General features: G+C 62.2%; 1 protein-coding gene across 3 annotated transcripts in view; it reads right to left on the bottom strand.

Moving 5' to 3' along the window:
* The window catches only part of Kcnq1 (potassium voltage-gated channel subfamily Q member 1), a 284,802-nt gene extending 277,580 nt beyond the window's left edge, over positions 1-7,222 (bottom strand). For all 3 annotated transcript variants that reach the window (XM_026411297.2, XM_077797616.1, XM_077797617.1), the window contains exon 1: positions 6,834-7,222. In XM_026411297.2, coding sequence (XP_026267082.1) covers positions 6,834-7,222 — 389 coding nt within the window. The remainder of the gene's footprint in view (positions 1-6,833) is intronic.
* Between the last annotated feature and the right edge of the window lie 13,708 nt (positions 7,223-20,930).

Genomic DNA, 20,930 nt, shown 5'->3' with positions numbered 1-20,930 from the left:
GAAAGCAGGCCCCACCTGTCACCACATACAAGCATCACTTCAAAGGGACCAAAGACTTCAGGGTAAGGCCCCAACTAGGAAACTTCTAGAAGGACACCCAGGGGAAAGGCTTCCAGACATGCATCTGGGCCAAGATTGTTTTATCAACAAAAGTAAAAAATGACAAATGGGATCTCATCAAACTGAAAAGCATCTGTACCGCCAAGGGGTCAAGAGAGTCAAGAGGCAACTCAGAGAACGGGAGAAAAGGTTCACGCACCGTCCGTCCGTCCGTCCGTCCGTCAGGGAACTCAAAGACTCAACAGCAAAAATAACACGGGTTAAAAAGTGACCAGCACTTCTCAAATCAGGATGTGCAGGGCAGTGAGCACAGGAACACCGTTCACCAAGGCTAACAAGGGAGATGCAGGTCAGAACCACGGGAGGTTCCTCCCTCCTGGGTTAGACCGGCCATTATCAGAAGGGCAGAAAAGAGTGGACGCAGGGCAGGATGTGGACAAAGGGGCCTGCACACTGCTGGAGGGAGGCCGACTAGGAGCGTCCTGGGAGCAGCCCGGAGCACCCTTGGACAACGAGGCAAAACTGCACGGGACCCGGCTGTCCTGCTCCTGGGCGTGCAACCAAAGGAACAAATCGGCGAGTCCCCGGGACACCTGCCCCTCCCCCACGCCCCTGCAGCACCCTCCGCCACAGCCCAGGTGAGGAGCCAACAGAGGCACCCAGCCAGATGGACGGGCAAGAAAATGGATGTGTGGGCACAAGGGAAGAGCAGTCAGCCACAGAGAGAGCGTCCTGCCATCTCATGGAACCGGAGAACCTGAGCACAGTGACACGCGCCAGGCATAGGGACAAGTGCTCCGTGCTCACTTCCGCAGAAGCTAAAGCAGGGTCCCAAAGCAGCGAGTGAGGCAGTGGCCACAGAGCCCGGGAAGGGTGGGGGAGGGTGGCTGGAGAGGAGGCACACGGGCTCCGGGTGCAGCTGGGCAGGAGACTGACTTCTAACGTGCCATGGCACAGCGGAGGAACTGGCTGGCGGCAACGGGGCACTTCCTGACAGCTGGCACAGAGGGTCTTCACGCTCCCGCACACAGAACTGGTGGTGGGCACGCCAGTGACCCCGACCTGATCAGTACACATTGCCCCCGGCATCAACACCCATTATGACTGTGTGTCTACTAAAAAGAGCACGTGTGTGTGTGTCTCTCTGTGTGTGTGTGTGTCTGTGTGTGTCTGTGTGTGTGTAGACTGGTTCCTCCTCCAGCAGGTGGCCAGGTGAACAGACAAGCAGACCGTGCCTTTATCTGGGACCATGTAGAGGGGCCCACTCCAGATGGGTCTGCTCAGCCCCACACCCTGAACCCAACAAAGCTCAGGCCGCGGGCAGACTCCGAGGTCTAATCCCGCACCTGCCCCACCCCAGCCAGGACGTGAAGCCCCCGGGGTCGGACCTGAGGACTCTCCCTGCAGGGTCCAGCGGCCCTTGCTTGCTGCTTCCCCGAGCTCAGGAATGCCACTGGGTAAGATCCGCACAGGGGGTGTCAGGAGGCCCAGCTCCCGGGGGCTGGAGTGACAGGGGCAGCCTATGGAGGGGCAGCCAGAGCTGGGACAAGGTGAGGAAGGACCTGGGTTCCTGGGCTGGATGCCTGGAGACCCTGCATGGAGCGCCGTCCACCCACACAGTCCCTCGGATCCTAGACACGCCAAGATGGCATCTGCTAACACCCCACAGGGCAGCCAGGCAGACGAGGTGCGGGGCGCCAGGGCCAGGGCCACCGATAACGAAGACGGCATGACCTGCTGGGGCAGCCGGGAAGGCTTCTTGCAGGAGGTGGCCCGCGCTGAGCGATGGCAGTAGCCCTGGGCAGCAGGGCTTCCGGGCACAGGAAGCAGCCAGGTCAAAGGTGCCTGGGAGTGGCCTCCCCACCCCCAGGACAGGCACTGAGGTGGGTTCCCCAGCCGTGGCTGAGGACAGTACTGGTCTCCGTCCACCACCCACTCAGCAGCAGCTTCCCCTTGCCCGGGGGCTTTCTCTCCTCTCCTTTCAGCACAGGGCAGCCCTCTTTCCTCACACAGCCAAAGGGTAGATGTTGTGACCCCCACCAACCCAAGGTGGAAGAGGGGCTCAGAGGAGGCATGAGGCCCTGGCTGCTGAGTCCAAGGCCCTGTCCAGGCAGCCTTGAACACACATAGCTGTGTGGCCTTGGACAGGTAGCCTGCCCTCTCTGAGCCCAGGGTTCCCAGCTGCACATGGCCAAGGGCCTACCTAGGCAGACAGTGGACCCTCTTCCTGACTTCAGCCTTGCTATGCCCCTCCATGCTTCCCCAAGTCCCCTGGATAGAGCCCAGAGGTCCCCTACCCTGGTCAGCACCCACACAGAGCCCAGAAAAGGGGCCAGGTTGGGCAGGGCAGCAGGAGACAAACAACCACAGAGGCCAAGGCCTCTCACGTGCTCAGAAGCACATGGAGAGTCAGGCCCAGGTCCCGTGGTCACTCCGCCGACAGCAGAGCAGCCACAATCTCCTGCTGCTGTCATCCGCCCGGCAGTCCTGCCCCAGCTCTGGGCTTTCTCATGCTCAGTGGCCACTGGAGAGGAACGAGCGTCCACAGGAGAAGGTGTGGACACCAACGTCTCGCCTCCATGCCCACAGGGGCCCTGCATAGAGCATCATGGGAGTGGGGGATCAGGGTCACCCATGGGCCACCTACCCCACACATTTGGGCTCCAAGGCACCTGTGGGGCCCCTCCTCTACAGGACCAGCCCAGGCCAGCCTCCGACATAGCACCCCTGCTCCACGGTGCTTCCCCAGCACCCAAGCCAAACCCCAGGCCTCAGTCTGAGCAGCCCACGTGGCGGCATGTGGGCCTCAGACCCTGTCGGAAGCCGAGGCTGGGCGCAACACACTTCCAGAAGCTTCCTCGGCACACCGCCGAGGGAGCAGCGTGGAGCATCCTGGCACACTGGCCACACACCCACGGCTCCTTCCGGTCCTGGAACATCCTCCCTGGAGACCACCATCCTTGGCAGCCGTGGCCCACCTCTGGCACCTGCAGCCCAGTCCTCCAGCCCAACCTTCTTGATGGCGGACGGGGGATTAGATCATGGGAAAATGTGCAGAAGCCGACAGCTGGCTGGGAATGTCCGGCTGCAGGGCCCTGGGCGACGCTGGGTCCACTTCTCCACCGAGAGGGCTGGGTGGAGGGGAGGCAGGGGCCCTGCCTGGGCCAGGTTGGGAGCGGGCTGGCAGGTGCCAGAGGCCAGAGCCCCCTCGGCGGCCTGGCTGCTCAGCAAGGGCAGGGCAGGCCAGCAGCAGCCCTGGCCCAGGAGCTGGCGAGGGAGGCGACTCGGGCGCCCTGACCTGCAGGCCTGCACGCAGCGCCATTCAGGGACTGCTGGGCTCTGAGGAGACCTGACCACACCCGCCAGGGTGCTTCACCAGAAGAGCCAGCTCAGGACCTGGCCTTCGTGCCAGCGGCAGGACACCGGGCCCCTTAAGGCCTGAAAGCATCGCCTGTGGGTGGCTGCTCCCGCACTGGGGGTGAGCACAGGCACCTTGCCTGGCCTCCACGGGTCCCACCGCCACTTAGCTTGACACTGCCTGCTGCCAGCCCTGGAGCCCTGCTCCACCCAGCAGCCCTGCGAGGATGCGGGACCCCAGGCCTCCTCCTGACCCCAGGCCTCTGTGCAGGCCGTGGAGACCCTTCTGCAGGGGGCTTCAAGTTCTTCCTCCACCTGAATGACCCCCAATCCCTCCCCAGGCCTGGCACAAGAGATGCCTGTGGGCCTCCAACCACGGTCAGGCCAGGCAGAGGCGCTCAGTGCTCGGGCCACAGCACCTCCAGAAACATGGGGCTGGTTCTGCAGCAGGGGTCTGCTGAGGGGTCTCTGGACTGCCAGGGCCCCAGAGGAGGCACACAGGGAGAAACCCCAAAAGGAAATCAGTTTTACCTGGAATCCAGGGTTGAGGAACAGGTGGCAGGGTTTGAAGGGGACAGAGGGAGAGAGACTTGGCCACCCAGAGAGCCCCTTCCCCCTGAGCCCAACCCACAGGTCAGCTGGCCACCCTCCACCTGCCCAGCTCCATTCCCAGGTCTGCAGGGTGGCTTCTCTGGGCCACAGTCAGGGTGAGATGGCTCCTGCTCTGGGCCCAGCAGCCAGACCAGCCCAATAAACCACCAGGCCCCTGGCAGGTTCCGTCAATGATTAACACATGCTGTGAGGGGCTGCCAAAAGACACCAGAAGGTTCTTGGGAACCCGGGAGAGCCAGGGATGTGGGAGAGTGGGGACAGGAGGGCCGAGCCAGCCCAGTCTGGGTTCGAGTACAGGGAAGGGGAAAGGTTCCTCTCTGTGCCTCTTCTCCAAATCCCTCAGTCACAACCAGGATTCCAGGTGGCCAGCAGCCAGACCCTGCCAAGGCCCACTGGAAAGGTGGCTTGGGCCCACCTGGCCCGTGTGCCCTCAGCAGGGTGGGAGTTACCCCACAGTGGGGAAGTAAAGGCCATGAAAGAGAACTGGGGTGAAGGGGGACAGGAAGCCCAATAAAGCAAAGGGCAGTGCCCGGGTATGCGTCCTGCTCCCTGGCCAGCCAGGGAAGGCCAGAACGGACACAGGAAGGGCTGCTCTCCTTGGGCCGGAGCAGGGGTTCCCCAAGGAGGGGACAGGATGTCCGGGCCTGCTTCCCCAGCTGCACAAGGTAACGCATGTCCAGGCCTGCAGGACGCCAGTCCCTACCTTGCCCCCCTCCCCACATAGGACCCAGCCCTCCGGGGTAGGCTCTCCTCTTTGGGCCCAGAAACCAAATCCCTCATGTCTCCCAGTCCGCCTTACCAAGGACAGAGCCTGCTCTCGTCCCCCAACCATCTGTGACTTCATACAGCAACTCCGGGCCAGCCGGGCACAGACTACACGGTTCCTGAGGCTGCAGCCAGGCTCCAGCCCCCACGGGATCCCAGCTCCTGGCCAGGCCTCCCCCAAGCAGACTGGACAATCCGAGGGCCCCGCCTACCTCTTGGAGACTCTGGGGGTGAGGGAACCCCTTCTCCTGTCCCAGGCAAGCCACATGCTCTGCCCAGCCAGGGTCCACCTGCAGCCCTTCCCCGAGATGGTGGAGGATGTTCATGACAACCCCTCAGGGCCAGCCACACCTCTCACAGGACCAGGGGCCTGCAGCTGGAAAAGGCTGACCACTGCCCCTCCGCTACCTCACACCAGCATCCCTTTCCCCCACCCTCCACATCACAGGAGCTGCCGCTGCCCGGCCTCCGGGAGACTGGGCGAAGGCAGACTCCACTGAGCAAACTTCCGAGGCTGAACAATCCTAATCAGGAAGAAAACGCAGTGTAAGCAGAGACTTCCTCTGGGGCATGGCGAGCCCTTTTCCTCTGCCCCGCGCTGCAGCTGGAGCACAGGTGATGCTCACCCCTGGCCTGCACCCTGGCGTGCCATCCCATCCGGTGGCTGCCTGGAGGCACAGTGCCTTGGCAGGTGAGGTTCCTGGACCAAGAGCTGACAGCGAAGGTCTTCTCCAGCATCTGCTTGGGGTCCACACTCTCTCCCCCACCCTCAGCATCACACATAGTTTGGGGTCTGGTGGGGGAGTGCTGGGAGGCAGGCAGTCCATCCACACAGCATGCCCACCAGCCTGCTATTTCTAGAACATTTTCACAGCAGGGCTGGACTCAGGTGGGGTCCCTTAGGGTCACTGCACACAAATGTTCCCCAAATCCCTAGATGCTGTAGCTACGGCTGCCGTAGAGCCTCCACCTCCCCCAGACCTGCATGGCCCTGGCTCCCATGCCCCGAGACCTGCCCTTCCTGCTGTGGAAGGTCCCACTTCTCTTCACAAGCAGGAGAGCGACCTGAGCCAGCTCCTGCTACAACCTGGGGCCCTGGCGACAAGTACAGTGGGGGTGAACAGGTCCCTGGGCACCTCCCAGGCCCAGCCCAGGCGGCAGAACTAAGCACACTCCACCCGTGGAGGCCACCAGCAGGCCACCCCAAGCAGCCCTAAAGGAGCCCCACAGCAATCAGTGAGGGGACATCTGAGCAGACTCACAGGCCAGAGGTTGGCAAGACACCAAGAAGCCACTGGCTGGGCAGCCAGGAAGTAGCACCACAGGACGGCAGGGGAGGCAGCAAGGAGAGCAGCCTGACCCTTCTGGGAGGTAACTTCCTGTGCCCCTGTCCTTGAGAAATCAAGTGCCAAGCCTGCGCCCCGCCCGCAGGAGTGGGAACCACCTGGAGCAGCAAGGGCCAGGTGCTGCTGCCAGCCCTCTCCCTGGGGGAGCACAGACTCCTTTGATGGATGCCTGAAAACCGGCCCCTCTGCACCCTCCCAGGTTTTATGAGCTTGGGTTTATGAGGACCCGTGGGTACTCTGCAGCCCGGGGGAAGGCCTGTGCACCTGCCGGCCAGACTGAGACCCACCTGGGCCTCCCAGGTCTGAGCGTCCGCACCTCCTCTCCTGGGGGCTCCTGAGGCTCCTCTCCCGGCCAACCCAGGGGGATTCTCTCGCTGCACCCAAGGGTGAGCGCTCCTTCTCTTCCCAGAGTATTTCCACTGGACAGCCCTCCAGGGAGGAGTGAGCCAACCTCTGGTCCGGGGCACCCCTCCCCACGCCCGAGGGCAGGGCCTTGAGAAGTCCCCCCCTGACCAGCAATGTCCCTGAACTTCATGGGACCTGAAACAAACTTGTTTCCCGTTAACACCTCCCTCCCCTCGCGGCTGCCCGGGGTCAAGGCTGGGGCGGGGGTCCAGCCGGAGCAGGGGGGCAGAGACCACGCTCCCCTGCCAGCCCCTCCGCAGGTGTCCCGGGGCGACTCGCGGTACTCACACAGCGAAGTGGTAGACGAAGCACTTCCAGCCCGTGGGGCGCTCGAGGAAGTTGTAGACGCGGCCCTGGACGTGGGTGCGCGCGAGCAGCGGGCGGCGCACGCTGTAGATGGAGACCCGCGGGTCGAGGCTCACTGGCGGCCGCGGGCCGAGGTCGGCGACGACCGGGGGCGCCGAGGGCGCAGCGGGGGTCGTGGGGGACGCTGGCCCCAGGACGCCGGAAGGCGCGACGGGAGCATAGAGCGTGCCGCCCGTCGGGCCGCCCTCTGCCAGCTCCAGGGAGAAGGGGCACTTCTTGGCCAGGCCCGCGCTGCCCCGCCGGGCGCCCAGCAGGCGGCCCCAGCCCCCGCGCTTCCTCTCAGTCCTGGGCGGGGAGGAGGCCGCGGCCATAGCGAGGCAGGGCCCCGGGGGCTGCACGGTAGCTGCAGCGAAGGCGGGCGCCTGGGCACACTGTCGGCCAGTGGCCGAGGCTGCCAGCCCCGCCACCGGGGCCGCTGCCCGCCCCGCCCGGGGGTGGGGCGGGGCCGGCGTGGGCGGGAGCCTCGGGCCGTCCCGGGGGACCACAGGCCCCGCCCCTCTCGAGCACCCGCCCTCGACCGCCCCGCGTGCTCGGAGAGCTGCGGGTGCCCACCTGTTCTCCTCTTCCCTTCCGCGCTCACCCGCTGAACCCGGTTCTCGCCCACGTGTTTGCACCCAGCTCCTCATTCCCGCCTGTCTCCGGAGGTCCCCAGCCAAGGCGGGGAGGACAGCCCGGGAGCCAGCAGGTGCCGCCACCGCGAATGAGCTCCCCAGGCCGGTTAGGATGCAGGCACCCATTTTCCCGCCCTCTGAGCCTTTCCGGGGAGGCAAGGAGTAGAGAGGGGCGTCCTGAGGCGCACGGGGGTGAGGAGGTGTTGGCCTCTGGGGCCCCAGGAGAATGCGCTGAAATCTGCCCACTAAGGCCCAGGCACTGGGGAGGTGAGAAAGAACTATTAGCAGACCGTCTGGGACAGCGCCTTGGAAGCCTGGCGGTGTGGGCTGACCCAGGTTTGACTGCTGGGCACAGGTGGGGCTGGCTGCCTGGGCAGGTCAGGGAGAAATATCTGAGCCACCCCAGGGACATAGAGAATGGGCTCCTTGTCCTCTGGCTCTCCTCACTCTCCTTGCTCCTGAACCTGGGTTGACAGGCACTTGGTTCCCAGGGTGGATGTGGAGGTGAGGGGTGTGGTGGCCAGCTCTGCACTTGGGGCCCCAGGCCTGTGCTGGACCCAGTTCTCCCACGTGGCCAGCCCCTCCCCCTCTCTGGAGGAGCATGGAGCTCAGCTGTGATTCCCTGCAGCCAGGGGACTGTGGCAAGATGCCTGCAGGTGTTCACTGAGCGCCCAGGGCTCTCAGCTCTGTGGTGGGCATCGGGGGTCAGCTCTAGACTGGGGCCCAGTACTGTTTGCTGAGAGAAGTCCCAGCAGGTTAGGGGGGCAGGTGTTGGGAGACTGAGGGGACCCACAGGCTAGGGGGACGTCCCACTTGCCACCTGAATACAAAATGGGCAGGGAAGGAGCTGACTGCGGCTGCCAGCAGGCATTCTGTAACTTTCTGGGTGAAGGCACGCCAAAGTGACCGGCGCCTGTGTCTCGGGTCGGGGGGAAGATGAGTGTTGAATAAGCATGTTGATAGAGCCAGGAGACAAGGCCCCTCTCACACCATGCCCAAGAATAACTTCCAGATGGATCCTAGGCTTTCAAGGAAAAGTCAAGTGAAACTGCGTATTCTGTAAGAAGGGACGAGGGGGCGGGAGAGCCTACGACCGCGTAGGCTCTAGAGGCCATAGTCAAGGAAAAGGAGACCGCCCTTGGCAAAGTAAAAGGGTGAGTGGCGAACGGGAGGGAGTATTTGCGATTCCCCTCACAGGCAAAGGATTAATCACTGATACATAAAGAACACCTGAAACTGGGGACCGCAAAGGGACAGTCCTGGGGAACAGCGCACAGGAAGAGAGATGGGGCCTGTGCCTCTGTAAAGGAACGCGCTGCCTCACTCCTAACGAGCAAAACGCAGATATAAAGTACACTCTGAGACCATTGCTTGCTATCTGATGGGCGAAAATCCAGACGTTTGATGTCATGCTCTCGGGAGAAGCCAGGTGGCAGGTGCTTTCCCAGTCACCCATGGGGAGGAAATTCTGACAATATTAGCAAAAGTGCTTGTACCCTTTTACCCGAAAGTCACGCTGCTAGGAACTAACCCAAAGACTCACCAGAGAATGGTACAGATGTGAGGCTTTGCCTCACTCCACCATTTATACCAGCAAAACCCAGTGCCCTTGGATCGGTGGAATTCTGCTATGGTACAGCCGCACACTGCAGCGTGGTGGTCGAGAGCCCACCCATCTGCAAGGGGCCAAAGCAACACCAAGAATATACGGCTAGTAATAAGCTGGCACAGTCAGTCATCCCTCAGAATCCACAGGGGATGGTCTCAGGACACCCTCCCATATCAAAATCCTTGGAGGTTCAAGTCCTTATGTGAAACAGTGTGGCACTGGCCCAGGGCCACGTCAATCCCCTCTAGGCTCCTCGTAATACTGAACACGGCAGAAATGTACTTAAATCGTCGTTACGCTGTACTGTTTAGGGGATTATAACAAGAAAAAGTCCGTACATGTTCAGTACAGGCAGTTTGCTTCTCAAATATTTGCCAACTGGGGTTGGTTGGACTTGTGGATGCAGAACCTGCAGGCATGGAGGGCAGACTGTCTTGTTACTTTGAAATCATACATACGTACGTCGGTTACCACTGGAAACGTTAGAGTCAGTTCCTTGGCTATTTTGTCTTAAAATGGTTTCCCCATGAGTCCACTTTCTACTTTTAAAAGGGTCTGATCAGCAGCAGGACAATTTGAACATCAAAAAGAATTATGAATTAAAATAGGTCAGATATCTTAAAAACTTACATAAGAAGACTGAAAACTTCTTGGCAAGTGGCCGGGCTCACGGTCCTGAGAACCAGCAAGAAGGGGCCGAGGCCAAGCATGTCCACCTCCTCTGTACGAACCTCAGAGACGAGCGCTGGAGGATTTGCTGGCGGCAGTATGTGATATGGGAACATTGCTTCAAAATAATTGGAGGAGGGGTGGGTGGAGGAGGTCGCAGGACCGCCTCTGGAGTGGGGTGAAGCCGGTGGTGCATGCTGCCATCACGCTGTGCTCTTGGCATACGTTGCCACCTGAGCCCTTGGGAAGGCCCTCCTCAGTGCCCAGGGCTGTCTAGGGCCCGGTGGAGGAGCACAGGAGGGCTCTTGGGGAGGCCCTAAGCTGTGTTGGAGCCTGACGACTGTGGGCTGCTGAGCAGGACAAGAGCTGGGGAGGGCCCTGGGGCCGGGTGGAGACAGGCTAAGGGCAGGGAGCAGAGAAGGGAGGGTGGCCAGGCTCACAGGTGGGGCAAAGGGCTGGGCCAGGCCAGGCTCAGGGTGATTCTGATGACCAGGGAGTGAGGGTCCAGGCCAGTGCAGCAGGAAAGGCCTGTTTGTTGGTGAGCAGCAGGGCCTGACCCAGCCCAGGGCCAGTCTACACTGGCTAGGGTGTGAGGAGTGGCCCCACAGGGGGCCCATCAGCCAAGGAGAGAGGAGCCTTGAGAGTGGGGAGTGAGTGGTGATCCTGAGGCCATGAGGGGCCTGGAGCTCTGGACATGGGGCAGGACCCTGGGGTGCCCACCAGCTGCGCCTGCTCCCTCCAGGTGCCACTGTCTGCGAAAGCCCTTCTCCCCACCCACAGCCCTTCCAGCCCCCTGGGTACACATGTGCCCCTGGGCCTCCTGAGCACCCTCTCCCTGCCTCTGGCCTGCAGGCTGTCTCAAGGTCTTGGAACATTCTGGAAACAGGGTGGCCCCCTCCCACTAGCATGCTTTCCAAGGGCTCTTTTCCAGCATCCCTCAGGGTCAGAGGGCCTCAGTGGGAGGAGCCTCCCAGGTCAGACTGGTGAAGGGAGGGCACGGCTGCCAGGGGCCAGGGTCTGCTGGCCAAGGTGGGCCACCAAGGTTAGTGGCCAGCACCCTCCTTCATCTTGATTCCATCCACTCATCCACTCATTCACTTACTCCCCAGGTCCTCATTGAGCACCACTGTATGCCTGGCACTGTTCAACAAGCAGCCTACAGAGCCCTGCACAAGACCACCAGGCAGGGGTACACCGGGTAGGGAAGACTGAGGGGCAGGGGCCGGGGAGCAGACCTTGGGGGTGACTGGGGGGCCCAGAGGGGCCCTCAGCTAATCCGGGAGAAATTCCCTATCAAAGGACTCTGCATACAGCAGGTGCTCAGGACAGAATGGATGAATGGCAAGGGAGATGGAGGGCTAGATGCCACTGCCCTGCATTCCTCAAGCTGATCTCTCCAAAGAGGGCTGGCAGGCGTCCCTACGGATGGAATGCCCCAACCACAGGGCCAGGGCCACTGTCCCCTTCTTGCACCCACAGGCAGCTCCAGGTGCATCCTCGCCTCACCTGAGCCCCAGCCACCCTCCCCACGTGTAATAAAGACCCGGTCAGGGGCTGGGGTTGTGGCTCAGTGGTACAGCACTTGCATCGCATGCATGAGGCTCTGGGTTCGATCCTCAGAACCACATAAAAATGAATAAATAAAAGTGAAGATATTGTGTTCATTTGCAACTAAAAAAAATAAATAAATAAAAGACCCGGTCAGCTCGGCCTGCCCTTTGTCAGCAGGCCCAGGGAGGGGCCTAGGGCAGTCACCAGGGGCTCTGTGAACAGTTCCAGGCAGGCCCAGAGGGGCTGTGGCCAGTGAGGCCCAGAATTTGTATTTTTGATGAGTTCCATCTGTTCCCAAATGTGGGTGTCACCGCAGGACAGAGGTCCAGGGCCTGTCACCCAGAGTCCTTTGTCCCTGACTTGTGTTGTCTGGTGACACCCCACTAAGGGTGCTGGCACCCACAAACCCTGCCTGGGGGGTGAGAGCTGGGCGGACGACCTACGCACGCTGCACCTTGGAGGGGCCTGGCACCTGTGGGCCAGGGACCCTCCCCAGGCCCCTTTCTCACCCAGAAACCCAGACATCCTCCCGTCTCGGCTCTTCAGGGGAGGCCCAGGCCCGGCATGGAGGGAGAGCGCTAAGGGCAGGGGGGCCACCCCGTCTGTCGTCCCACCAGACCCCTCACAGCCTCTGTGCACCCCGCCCTCTCTTCTAAGACGTCACTCTGGGAAACAGCCGGGAAGACAGGGCTGTGTGCAGGTGTGCAGGTGTGAGTCCGGGTGCAAAGGGTCCTTTCGTGAACGAGGGGGGCATGGGGACTCTCCTGTCCCTGCTCAGGAGAAAGGCAGCCCCAAGAGGAGAGAGCAGCGGCAGAGCAGGCCGCCACCCTGAGGGACCTAGCTGCACCCCGACTGGCCTGCCCGTGGCCTCCGGGCCCTGCAGGATCACACACCCACACTCTCCCCTCCAGGACCCAGAGCCCCTGTGTTGACTTTGGTTTGAGGCTGTGCCTGACCTCACCCGGCTCCTGATGACACCACGCTCCCTGCTCCCCAACTCACAGTCACCTCCAGGGGTGGCCTATCGGATGGAAAGTCCTTCTGGACCTGGCTCTGGGGCCCGGAGTCAGTTCTCCAAAGGGAAGGAATGACCTATAAGCTTGGGCCCATGGCTCCTGCCCTGGCCTGGGGTCAGCTTCAACAAACCTTCAGAGGCCCCTCCACTGACCCTCCTTCCACGGGTCACTGAGCCTGGCCCTCCTCCAACTCGGTGTGTTGGTGCCTTCCCCACCCCTGGCAGGGCCCTGGCCAGGACAGCCCAGGGCCCAGCGCCCTCGGTAGGTCTCCCAGACACCACTGCTGTCCAGGCCCCTGTGAAGCCACCCAGCCTCTAGTGCCGCTGTTCCTGGCCACTCAGAGTGGAGAGTGAGACCCAGGGGAGGTGACCTGCCCCAGATCCTCCAGGCCATGGTGGGAAGTCCCCAGTCGGGGCCCTTGTCTCCCAGCACTGGGCTGCCAGGACTTGCCCTCTAGCAGGCCACAGCACAGGGACTGCCTGCAGTGGCCCCCGCTGGGAACGGGCTTCAGGCCGTGGCAGGAGAGCAGGCCAACCCAGGATGGTGGGGGGGAGGAGGGTGAAGAGAGAGCAGACTCAGGCAGTGACAGGGAGGGGGTGACTCAGCTAGCCTGTGGTCGTTATTGTGTGCCTACTGAATTCCTGGCCTTGCTGGTTCCAGTGTGGGAGAGGCCCCCGGTCTCTGGAGACAGTGACCTTGTCTGTGAGATACACGGACCAGGGAGAAACGGCACAGAACCTCACACGCCTGATGAGGGCTTGGGCCAACCCCAACCCCCATCTGCACCCAGGGCCTGTGAGACGCCGCCTCGGCCGGGCGGCATCATGAGACCAGGAGCCGACTCATCCATCTTGGTGAGTCCAGCGGCTGAGAAGTGAGTGCGTGGTGAGTGGATGGCTGGAGAGGGGAGTGGATGGGTGAGTGGGGGCTGTGTGGATGGTGGGACAGGTGGGTGAGTGAGTGGATGGTGACGGGCAGCTATTCAGAGAGGTGGAAGGTATTATGGGTGGATGAGCCGGTGGACAGACAGGTGGCTAACTGGCTGGCTGCCTGGGGGTACTTGGGTAGACAGATGCATGGATGAGTGGGTATTTGGATGGATGAATGAGTGGTGGGGGGATGGGAGGTGTATAGGAGGCCGGATGGGTGGGTGGGTGGACGGATGGTGATGGTGGGTGGACAGGGTTGTGGATGGTTTTGTGGCTGAATGAGCAGGTGAGTAGATGGGTGGCTGGCTGGGGGTGCTTCAGTAGATGGAAGGATGGGTGGGTGGGTGGGTGGGGAGGTATGTAGGAGGATGGAGGGATGAGTGAGTGGATGGGTGGGTAGAAGGATGATGGGTGGGTAGATGAGTACATGGGTGGGTGGGTGAATGGATGGTAGTGGTGGTGGTGATAGATGCGGAGATGGATCCATAAATGGGTGGGTAGGTGAATGGATGGATGATGGATGATGGATGATGGATGGATGGGAGGGTGGGTGAGTGGATGGGTGGTGATTCATGGATAATTATATATGTGGATGGTGGTGGTTCTATAGTCAGATGTAAGGATGAAGGAATGAGTGGATGGGTGCATGGGTGGATGAATGGACGGGTGGGTAGTTGGATGGACGAACAGATTAATGTTGAGTGGGATCTACAGACGTTGCTGGGTGGGCAGGTGGGTGGGTGGATGGAAGGAGGGAGGGATGTGATGTAGGGGTAGAGGAATGAATGGGTGAGTGGTTGGACAGAGGATGGGTGGATCAGGACGAGTGGGTACATAAGTCATGGACAGGTGGTTTGGGGTGGGTGGACGAGGGGTTGGGTGGGTGAACCAGTGGGTGGGCGAGTGGTGGACACTGGATGGATGGAGTGGAAGAGTAGGCCCATGAATGGTGTGGATTGTGACCCGTAGGTGAGGGGTGGACAGAGGGACCCGTGGGTGGACCGTCCTTCCTTGTTATTTGTAGAATAACCTTTGCATGAGGCTCTCCTTGACCAGCTTGTCTAAACACGACCCCCGACCTCTTGTCCTCTGTTTCTCTTTCCCACAGTCATTTGGTCTTTCCTTCATCTCCCCGAGGCCCATGTCCTCCTGGCCACCTGGCCCAGGATCTGGCACTTAGCAGTCGAGTCGCTCAGACAATCTGTGAGGTGGGGCGAGGGAGCTCCAGGGTGGTCAGAGGCTGGTGCAGTGGTGGGTGCTCCCTCACCCTGCACCCACAGGCCCCGTGCCAGAGCACAGCACACTAGGACACGCACACGTGCGCTCACACGGACGCCTGCAGTGTCCACACAGACTGACCCGCACACACTCACAGCATGCCCAGGGACAGACACATGCTATGTGTGACACACACAGTGCACACTCACGCACACACTGTCCACACACAAAGTCCACACACACTGTCCACAGACACACTGTCCACATACACACACACACTGTCCACACAGTCCACATAACACACAGTCTACACTCACACACACACTGTCCACACACACACACACTGTCCAAACACAGTCCACAGACACACACACACTGTCCACACACACACACTGTCCACAGATACACACACACAGTCCACACACACACACACTGTCCACACACAGTCCACACACACACAGTCCACACACACACACTGTCCACACTTACGCACACTGTCCACACACAGTCCACACACACACACACAGTACACACACACACTGTCCACACTTACGCACACACTGTCCACACTTACGTACACACTGTCCACACACACACTGTCCACACTTATGCACACACTGTCCACACACTGTCCACACATAGTCCACACACACACACACACACACACACACACTGTATACACACACACAGTCCACACACATACACACTGTCCACACACACACACACTGTACACACACACTGTCCACACACACACATGCACAGTCCACACACACATACACACAGTCCACACACACACACACACACACACACTGTCCACACACACACACACTGTCCACAGACACACACACACACACACACAGTCCACACACACAGACACACACCAGGTGTCCACACACACACACACACACACTATCCACACACACAGACACACACCAGGTGTCCACACACACACACTATCCACACACACACACACACTATCCACACACACAGACACACACCAGGTGTCCACACACACACACAGTCCACACACACACACACACACACAATCCACACACACAGACACACAGCCTTGGTCCACACACACACACACAATCCACACACAGACACACAGCCTTGGTCCACACACACACACACACTCTATCCACACACACAGACACACACCAGGTGTCCACACACACACACACTGTCCACACACACAGACACACAGCCTGGGTCCACACACACACACACACACACACTATCCACACACACAGACACACACCAGGTGTCCACACACACACACACACACACTATCCACACACACAGACACACACCAGGTGTACACACACACACACACACACACTATCCACACACACAGACACACACACTATCCACACACACACACACACTGTCCACACACACAAGGTCCACACATACAAGGTCCACACACCGGGTGTCCACACTGACACACAGACGTGCGGGCACTTGCTCTCATGCTTCCCCATGGCCTGGACTGGCCTCCGGGTGCCATCTGTCCTCGCAGGTCCAGGGCACTGTCCTTGGCACGTCTACCTGTGGGGGAGCATCATCACTGTGTTCACTTACTGATGGGACCCGAGTCCCACTCACTGAGGGTCACGCTGCAGCCCAGCTCTGCGTGGGCACACCAGGGGACTCATACACAGGCACAAACAGGCAGGTGGACACACGGCGCCCACATCAGATGGGTCCCCAGGCCCCGGGGCCCAGGCGGCTGCCGGCCCTCCCCCGGCCAGCCCTGCTCCGGTGGCCAGCGTTGGCCAGTGCCTCCTGTGCTGTCTAGAGCAGGCCTGCTTCCTCGCGTGGCCGCCAAGCCCAGTGCACGCGAGCTCGGAGCGCAGGGCAAGACGGCAGGCCTGGAAGGTGGGAGCCCTGAGGCCTGGCTAGGCTGAGGCTGGTCACGCAGCCTACCTGGCCTCTGTCCCCACCTGCAGGACAGGAGCCAGGTCGCCCCTCCAGGGCTGATGGTCCAAGGAGGGCAGCAGGCACAGGTGGCCACCGCGGGTGCTGCCGGGGATCCCCTGCCTTCCTGGTCCTCCTCCCAGGGCAGGGCCACAGTCGAGGCTCCAGCCTGCTGGACTCCGATCCTGGCCTGGGATGAGCCTGCGGGTGGCTTCAGGGAGAACCGCCTGCCGTGAGGGACGAGGACGCGGGGACGGGGCGAGAACGGCAGCGGGAAGGAGGGGCCCAGGCCTCCCGGGGTGGGGGCAGCAAGGACGCTGCATCTTCCTGGGGCAGTCGGGGGCTGGTGTCTGGGCAGCCTCCGAGTGGACGACGCTTTGGTGGGGGGGAGCAGACGTGCCCCCCAGGACCTCTCTGAGCTCCCGGCCTCCGCTCCTGGGTGTGCAGGGCTGGTCAGAAACCTTGGGCAGTAGCTCCAGCCTGCAGAGCTATGGCCCTGCTGTCCCTGACCAGTGGTGGTCAGCAGTGAGGTGTTGGGCAGGACCGTCCTCTGCCTCCCTTCTTGCTAGGAGGGCCACAGGCCACCTTCCCCCTCCCCCTCACTGAGGCTGAACTCCTCCGCGTGGTCCCCAGGGGGGCCGGGGCCCTTCCTGGGAGGAACACTGGGTGGTGGACATGTCAGGGGGCTTCCTGTGGGGACAGGGGGAGCCAGACCAGGCCCCAGCCCCCAGGGGGGTGCTCAGGCCACCGGGGGTTCTGGCCCTCCTGGGCACCGGGGCTGCCTTCTGAGTGGGGCTGCCTCCCGCGCAGGGCATGACAGGGGCAGGTGGGCCGCGCGGGCAGCTGGCAGGCACTGGGGGCCTGGAAGGGCCCTGCTCCTAGGGCCAGGCCCTGCTGGAGCTTGCTCTGTGGGTGTGGCCCTCCCAAGAGGAAGTTCCCTCAGGGGCCTGTAACCAAGGAGGCCAGGTCACTGCAGGGCAGGTGGGCGTCCTCCTGAGGGCACTTTGGCACCTCTCCCCTTGGGGCAGTGCACAGCCCAGGGAGTGGGTGGGCAGTGGAGTCCCACCTCACCCCAGCGGCCCCCACGCGCACTCATCCAGCCACCCCATCACCGTTAAGCATGTGTCCTGTCCGGGCATATTCTGGGCTCAGGGGCAGCAAGTGCCCAGTGTCCACAGTCCCAAGAGGGAAGCAGATGCAGGCAAGCAAATGAGGAAATGAAAGGTCATTTCAGATGCAAGGCACACAGAAAGACAGCACCGGGGCCCGCGGGTGGACAGCTCGGGATGGCACGGGGATGGCGTGGGCAGGGAGGAGGGTCTTGGAGGAAGGACCAGCGGCTGACACCCAGGGGGCAGGAAGGTGGGAAGGGCTCCCGGGAAGAGTGCTGGCGGCCAGGCAGGAGCCACAAAGTTCCACGACTTCTTTCAGAGTCATTGTCAGGGCGACAGGGAGTCACAGAGGGTTCTAGGCAGGAAGAAGCATGACCTGGTAGGAGACCGGGATGTCCAGAGCGTGGCTGCTGCCATCCCTCAGGTCAGAGGGGGTCCAGAGGTGAAGGGCGGGGCAGGGTAGAGGAAGTGCTGGGGAGCACTGCCTCCCACTCCCACATCTAAGGGTCTTGAGGGACCCCTCACTCTTCGTACACCCCAGACACAGTGGGACCAGGCTCTGGGCTGGCAGGGCCAGGGCGAGCTCAGGCGGGACTTCCAGCCTGGCCCGGGGCTGAGACCAGGTCCTTCTTCACAGAACCTGGAGAAGGGCCCCTCCACTTGGGGCCAGACCCTCAGGGTCTCAGGCCCCATGGTTTGGGTCCCTGCCTTGGAGTCCCATGTATGGGGAGCTAGTTCTGGGCCTCTGGCCTGAGGCCCTGCAGTGACTGGGGACATCCTCTTGGATCCTGGACTCCAGCCATGCTGGGGACCAGGGGACACACCCAGCCCTGCCCACAGGTGCCACTGTGGGAGTGACCTGAGCCCTCCTGCCCAGGACAAAGCCTGTGGGCCTGCGCCCGTGGTCCTGGGGCGCCCTCTGGTGGCTGCTGGTGGGTCCGGCCGCTGTCCCCACCCACCTGGAGCTGGGGGCAAGAGAGTTGCCAGGAAGGGCCCTGGGGTCTCTGTGGGAAGGGGGCTCACGGAAGCCCCCCAGGCCCTCCCACGGTCACCCCAACCCCAGGAAGCTGGTCTGCGGGATCCCCGCTCTACAGACGGGCTGAGGCCCAGCTGGTGAGGGAGCCAGAGGGGTAAGCAGGTCTGAGCCAGGGCTACAGGGGGCCGGCTGGCCCACCGTCACCTCGCCCGGCCACCAGAGGCAGGGACCGTGCCCACCCAGTACCCCCAGAGCAGGTGTCTGCTAGTGGATGCCACCGGTGCACCCCGGGCTTGTCTCGAGGCCTCCCGGGGCCACAGGGGGAAGGACGGTCCCTCTGCCGGCCTGTCCTTGGGACAGCTGCTCCTATGCCCAGCGGTGGCCCCAGGCCCTTGGCACCTCCCATTCTCACTTGCTGCTGGGGAAATCAAGGTTGGTGGAAACTGAAGCCAGGGGCCCGTCCCACTTGGTGTCAGGAGTGACCTGGTGGACTTGGCCAGGCTGTGTCACCCCAGGTAGGCCTGCTGCAGGGATGACAGTGACACAGGGGACCTCTCGGCAGCAGGTGCGGAGGTGCCCTGGGGGTCTAGCCAATCAGACCTGAGGGAGGCTGGCCTCCACATGGTTCCCCAGCTTCCTGGGGCCGCATTGGCTGCCCGGGCGCCAGGTGTGGTGGGCGGGGAGGGTGGGGAGCCCAGGGGAAGGGCCTCAGGCACAGGCTGCGGGTGACGCTCCTCCACTCTGGCCAGCAGCGGGGGACAGCAGGCAGGTAGGCCCCAGCCGCAGGCTCCTGAGGGCGCAGCCTGGGAGAGCCCCCTCCCGCCGAGGGTGGGCCTGGGAGGGGGCCAGGCTGAGTGGCTGCAGCCACCTCCCTGCTGCTTGCCTGGTCCCTTTCTCTAGCAGGGACAGGACCCTTCTTCCTGGGCTGTGGGGTAGCCAGCCCACCTCAGTGAGGGCAGGGCCACCTGGGGGTTGGAGGGTGTGGGGGGCGGGCGCCCCACAAATCAGAGACTTGTCAGGGGGGCAGGAGGTGCTCAGAGGCCAGCAAAGGGCCACAGGGGAGGCTGGGCTGCCCCGTCAGCTGTGTGCACATGTCATCCTCCAGGGAGACGAGGGTCCTTGCTGGAGGGACACGGGCACGTCGCCCACCTGTGCCCGCTGTCTGCAGGACCTACAGCACATCTCTTGGGGCAGATTGCCCAGGAGTCCAAGGGAACTACAGTCGTGGCTGGGGGACAGAGTGGCCTGGGACCTGGGCTCACACCCAGCTCTGCCCGGGCCGTCCCCTCCTGTGTCAGGGAGGCATTCTGTTAGGGCTGTTTCAGTGCCAGACCGCAGCTGGCCTGGCCATCTGCCCGGCCAGGGCCCCGGCCTTCGCTGCCAAGGCCAGGGGTCTGCGCGGGTTTGCCTCTCGGGAGTTCTGGTCTCAGCATGCTGTGGGACCCTCAGTGGCCGGGTCCCCCACTCCTCCAGGAACATACGGGGAGGGCCTGGGAGACCTGGACACCTGCTCATGCAAATCCCTGGCCATTTGCATGCCCCCCCTCTTGGTGGCCCCATTTGCCTGGGCTGGCACCAGTCCGAATGCCCCTCGGCCCTGGGGCTGGAAGCCAGCGTGGGCGGCTGTCTGGGCCCTTGGGAAGGCCAGGGGCACCCCTCCTGTCCTGCCACCAGGGAAGAGGTGGCAGGCTGTGGGACATGCTGAGGCCTGGGCCCATGACCTGTCCCCAGCTCCCTGGGTGCTGCTCCTCCAGGGGGAGGCATGCCGCACCCCAGGCCAACCAGCACCCAGGGGGGCTAGCCTCGTGGGGAAGGAATTTCAGGGGTAAGGGAGCCCACAGCCACCCTCCTGTGGCAAGGCCACCTACCACCTTCCTCACCCGAGATCAAGGGGAGAGAAGAGTAGGACCCTTCCCTGGCCTGAAGTTCACGGGACAGCAGATGACGTCACCCTTGTCATACCCCAGGCTGAGGGGCAGCACCAGGGCTAAGGCCCTCTGATACCAACCTCCCCCCAGCCCCTGCCACCCTGGGCCAAAGAGCATGTCCATCTCGAACCCTGCTGCAGAGCACGTATCCAGATGTGGCAAGGAATGGCCCTATACCCAAATAGTGGGGGGACACCAAGAAGGACCGGTGCCCACCCAGAACCTCAGACCATGACAGCGTGGGGAAATAGGGTCTTTGCAGATGTGATTGAGGGAGGATGGGGACACCACTCGGCCACTGGTGTCCTTACAAGGAAAAGAGAGGACACAAAGACACAGAAGAGGCCGTGTGGCCACAAGCCAAGGACACCCAGAGCCCCCGGAGCTGGAGGAGGCAGGGGGTGCTCCCTGGAGGCTCTGGGGAGCGGCCCTGCCTTGCCTGGATCTTGGGCTTCTTCCTGCGTGACTGTGAGAGGTCCC

Source organism: Urocitellus parryii, chromosome 4 (genome assembly GCF_045843805.1).
Source record: "Urocitellus parryii isolate mUroPar1 chromosome 4, mUroPar1.hap1, whole genome shotgun sequence".
NCBI classification, from domain to species: Eukaryota; Metazoa; Chordata; class Mammalia; order Rodentia; family Sciuridae; genus Urocitellus; species Urocitellus parryii.
The sequence above is the reverse complement of the archived record's forward strand: the minus strand, read 5'-3'. Positions and strand labels throughout refer to the sequence as shown.